We start from the raw sequence: 4,797 nt of genomic DNA, 5'->3' as shown, positions 1-4,797 counted from the left end.
TAACACCTTGCACCTTCCGGTCCTATGATCGCCTTTTGCTAGTAAGCTTCTGAAGTGCCTCTTTGTAGGCTGGGCATCTACTGCTACCCGGGACATGTGCACAATTCTTCGTGTTGCCATTTTCAGTGCAAAGGGCGCACAGAGGATCCTTCTGGCACTCCTTGGCTTGGTGGCCACTCTCTGAACATCTCACGCAGACCTCAGATCGGTTAATTGTGCTTGGNCCAGCGACATGTGCACAATTCTTCGTGTTGCCATTTTCAGTGCAAAGGGCGCACAGAGGATCCTTCTGGCACTCCTTGGCTTGGTGGCCACTCTCTGAACATCTCACGCAGACCTCAGGTCGGTTAATTGTGCTTGGCCACTTAGTAGCGAGGTGTCCGTAGTGCCAGCACTTGAAGCACTTGACCGGTTTCTGCACTCTTCGAATACGGCAGTTCACCCAGCTGATTCTGATCTTCCCGTGATCATCCTCCCCCAGGATTTTCTTCACGGCAGCTGCAGTGAGTGTCACCGAGGCAGTTTGGGTTCCTCCATATGCNCTGTAACACCTTGCACCTTCCGGTCCTATGATCGCCTTTTGCTAGTAAGCTTCTGAAGTGCCTCTTTGTAGGCTGGGCATCTACTGCTACCCGGGACATGTGCACAATTCTTCGTGTTGCCATTTTCAGTGCAAAGGGCGCACAGAGGATCCTTCTGGCACTCCTTGGCTTGGTGGCCACTCTCTGAACATCTCACGCAGACCTCAGGTCGGTTAATTGTGCTTGGCCACTTAGTAGCGAGGTGTCCGTAGTGCCAGCACTTGAAGCACTTGACCGGTTTCTGCACTCTTCGAATACGGCAGTTCACCCAGCTGATTCTGATCTTCCTGTGATCATCCTCCCCCAGGATTTTCTTCACGGCAGCTGCAGTGAGTGTCACCGAGGCAGTTTGGGTTCCTCCATATGCCATACGTAAGGATCTGACGATTTCAGAGCCTATCTTATGCTCCTCACCCACCACTTTACGTAGGGCTTCCAGAACGTCCTCCTTTTCCGTCTGCAGGTCGAGGTCCTTGATCTCGAGATCTTCCAACGGGTCCTTACTCAGTACTTCTGGCTCCTCCCCCAGGAGATCCACAATGGCTGATCGTATCTGGGAGCCCTCAACGGTCGTCTTCTTGTTCAGGATAATCAGCATGTCTCCTGTTGCTGTACGTCTGATCTTCTCGATGCATTCCCTTGCTTTCTCGCAGGCCCTGTCTATTTTAACCCGCCTAAGGATTTCTGAGTATTTCTCCTTTTCCTTTGGGCGAATGATCAACTCTTTCGGCCTGGCCGCCAACTTCTTCTGTGTCTGCTTCGGGTTCGAGTTTTCCCGTAGTGACTTTGAAGCCGGGTCACATTTCTTCCTTCGTCGCTTCCACTTCTTCCAGCCTTGGTCTTCTTTGGCCTCATCCTTGTTGTGCCTATCTTGCTTGGTCTTACCCTTGGGTGGTTTGTCCTTGGTGAGCTCCTGCAAGAAAGGTTCATTCCCCTTCGTCTCCCTCCCCTGAAACTGTGTCGTGACCCGCTTGGGTGGGCTTGGGGTCTTCTCTTGCTTGGATCTCTTGAGAGAGTCGGAATACGTGCCAGGTGATTCCCGATTTCTCTTCTTTTTATCTCCAGTGTCTTGAAAATCCTGGTCTTGGTGCGTCTTTTGAAATCCTGCATTCTCTACCATCTGTTTTGGTAGGGCTCCACGCATTGATCTGAGACGCTTAGCAGAAGCCTGGATGCTTCTTGCGAGCTGGCGAATACATTCATTGATGGTTCGCCTAGACTTGTCTGTTAGCTGCTGTAACAGGTCTTCAATAAGCTCTTCATGGCGATCCCATGCCTGCTTGTGCGCCACTCCTCCACTCGACGCGCTAGGCTCCGTCACATGTTGAGTCTGAGATTCTGCTCCACTTGTAGCATCAGAGACCAAGTGGTCCGCCTTTGAAAAGTGTGATGGTTGGCTCGTCCCAGAATCCAAGGAGCCGGCATTGGCCACCGGGGCTTGCACTTGCTCGGAACCAAAGGTAGGATTTACCTCTCGAAGAGAGGTTACCACTTGGGATATTTTCGTGTTATCATCCCTACTGATCATTTTAAGTTTGGCTGTTAAACAGAGCAACTGTAAACTTTGTAAGGCTGTTATAGGGAGCCCACCCTGCGCACCACTTTTAGAGTTGAGTTTCTCGGAAGGTATTGGTCCGCGCCGACGTATTTTATTTAGTCGATACCCTGTGTGTCAAACCAAAGTTTGAAACAGGGAGGGCTTTCTGCCATCCGCCACCTGCATACGCGCTACGTTGCAGCACCTTCTAAACTGTGAAAACTCTCAGGTAGTAGAGGCGTTCCTACGCTGAAAGGATCCGTAGCGTGTGTGTGTGTGTGTATCGAAAAGTATCCAAAAACGCATCGAAAATGACATGCACGGCTTTCTCTTCCAAAAAAGGTCTTTTAGCACTTACGGCTCTTTGATTCTAAGGCGACGATATGAAGGTATCAACCGGGATTCCTAAGAAAAAAAAGCCCTTTTGATATAAAACAATTATTGAGAACAATGCCACTTACGACCTTTTCATTTTCTCAGACCGCTATACACTTCCGAATGACCTCTATGTAACTTTCATATGACATTGATAACTCCCATATGACCATTATATGATCCTATCAAACATTCACATGACTTACATATGACTGGCGTTCATTTCGTCATAATTTTTCCTGTCTATTTAGCACCTCGATATATCCCTCTTTTTAGCAATATATATATATACATATATAAATCTCTCTATCATTGTTTAGAAATATTTTTTTTTATGCATGTGATGATTTTTGGGGGAGGAAAAATTAGGCCCCCTGATTTGATCCCCTACATACGGACCTGTTCGATTACCATTATTAGTCAATCGCGCAGTTACCGACGGCGCAACTAGGGATTTTTTAATTCTTAATGCAACCGCCAAACATGATGGCATAAAATCGCTCAAGGGGGAAAAAATTATTACACCCAGGCTTTAAAGAAGAGTAGTAAATGGGAATGGCTGTACCGTTTCAGAAATACAAAAGTTATTGAACTGATGGGTTATTGATAATAATAACACAGAGTTTGAACACTTTAGAAACCTTTATTAATATACATGAAGCGTGCTCTTCGATCTTCTGATTCACTCTCTATGAGAGACACGACGCAAGTACGTGTGTCGACGCTGGCACATCAGTGCCGCTAGAGTCGCGTCATGGAAGTATAACCTGAGACCGGGAGATGGAGCTAGCGTACTGTAAATCTAACACTCCCTCCCGACAACTTCCGTGTATCCAATAAGTCTCAATCTTTAATTAAAGAACAAATAAACGATAAATGATTTGCATATTCAAAATACAAAAGAAATAGTTTAAACTGAATTTCGCAGACATCCTTCTCCACTCTCCAGTATCTTTCTTCAACTTGGTAGGGAGAATACTTCTTCTAGTTATTGCCTGTAAATACACAAATTAATAATTAAAATTTAGAATTCACTATCTCATCAGTTAAATTCTTATGCAGTTCAAATGGGAGAGGTTTCGTGAATATATCTGCTAACTGTTCTTTTGACCTAACCCATTCCACCGCTATAAGACCTCTCTTTACACACTCTTTAATATGATGAGCTTTTGCCTTAAAAACATGCCTCAATTTATTTCCCCCATTAGTTTCAATACTCATAATGGCCGCTCTATTGTCGCACCATAATTTCATCGGCAAAGGAGGATGAACCAAAATCAATCTCATAGAATTATAAATTGAAAGCATCTCTTGACTGGCGATACTCATCGTCACATTCAGCCTCACACGTGGATAATGCTACGTAATTTTGTTCAAGAGTCTTCCACATAATTGTGTCACCATATAGTCTTACCAAAAATCCACACGTGGTGAGTGAGTCCTTGCAATCAACAAAACTCGCATCTGAGAAACTCTCAATTTCTTCAGACTCACCAGTGTATCTTAGCTTTAGATTTATGGTACCTTTTAGATATCTAAATACTCTCTTAACCATTCCCCAGTCTTCAATAGTAGGATTGACCTGCTGTCTGCTCAAGACATTCACAGCATATGATATGTCTGATTTGGTTGCACCAGCCAGATACAACAGGCTACCTACTGCCTCACGATACGGGAAACTCATCTTTGTATTGTTTGGGGGAATTCTCTCATGCTGTATCAGTTTTTCTCATCTTTCGTGCGTAATTTGTTGCTTGAGTTGTTATCATCGGAGTTCTCTGAGGATGTGATTTGTCAAACTCAAATCTCTTCAACATCTTCTGAATATGGGAGGGTGGGGCAAAACGGCCCCCCTTCAATTGTCAATAACTTGTGAATGACATTGTGAAAATTCCCAGTTTCAACTTCATTTTGAAGATAATTTTTCATTCTTCAAAACGAGCTCTAACTCATCCCAATCGGATTATTGAATCGGAAAATATTGACGATTGAAGGGGGGCCGTTTTGCCCCATCCTCCCCTATATTTTTCCTGGCTCAGTTCAATGATTCTATTATGTCTGTCTCGTCTTAAAGAGATACCAAGGAATTCCTTTGGTTCACCTATGACTGTCATTTCGAATTCCTGGCTTAACTGATTTTTCACACCTTCTAACTTTCTTACATCATTCCCAGCCAGTAAAATATCATCTCCGTAAAGTAGTAAAATCACAATTTTCTCCTCATTTCTCCAGATGAACAAGCATGATTCTGAATCTGCGTTAATCAGCCCTAAGCTGCAGGCTACTTTGGTGAATTTTTCGTTC

The 4,797-nt window shown here is 44.6% G+C and overlaps 1 protein-coding gene across 1 annotated transcript; it reads right to left on the bottom strand.

Annotated features, from left to right (window-relative positions):
* Window positions 1–3,295: 3,295 nt before the first annotated feature.
* Window positions 3,296–4,177, bottom strand: LOC107042828 (uncharacterized mitochondrial protein AtMg00810-like). The gene is made up of 3 exons (XM_015264027.1): window positions 3,908–4,177; window positions 3,436–3,488; window positions 3,296–3,341 (listed from the first exon to the last, which is right to left on the bottom strand). The coding sequence occupies exons 1-3, from the start codon at window positions 4,175–4,177 to the stop codon at window positions 3,296–3,298; spliced, it is 369 nt and encodes a 122-aa protein (XP_015119513.1).
* Between the last annotated feature and the right edge of the window lie 620 nt (window positions 4,178–4,797).

This window comes from Diachasma alloeum, unplaced genomic scaffold (genome assembly GCF_001412515.2).
Source record: "Diachasma alloeum isolate Michigan unplaced genomic scaffold, Dall2.0 Dall_scaffold_00526, whole genome shotgun sequence".
NCBI classification, from domain to species: Eukaryota; Metazoa; Arthropoda; class Insecta; order Hymenoptera; family Braconidae; genus Diachasma; species Diachasma alloeum.
The sequence above is the reverse complement of the archived record's forward strand: the minus strand, read 5'-3'. Positions and strand labels throughout refer to the sequence as shown.

Bases quoted from the DNA above. Each gene is read 5' to 3' on its own strand.
- LOC107042828 (XM_015264027.1), bottom strand. From the start codon at position 4,177: ATGAGTTTCCCGTATCGTGAGGCAGTAGGTAGCCTGTTGTATCTGGCT. The intron at 3,489-3,907 runs GTAAGACTATAT...GTGTATTTACAG, and splicing joins TCACCACGTGTGGATTTTTG to GCAATAACTAGAAGAAGTAT. The intron at 3,342-3,435 runs GTGGAGAAGGAT...CTTTAATTAAAG, and splicing joins TTGAAGAAAGATACTGGAGA to ATTGAGACTTATTGGATACA.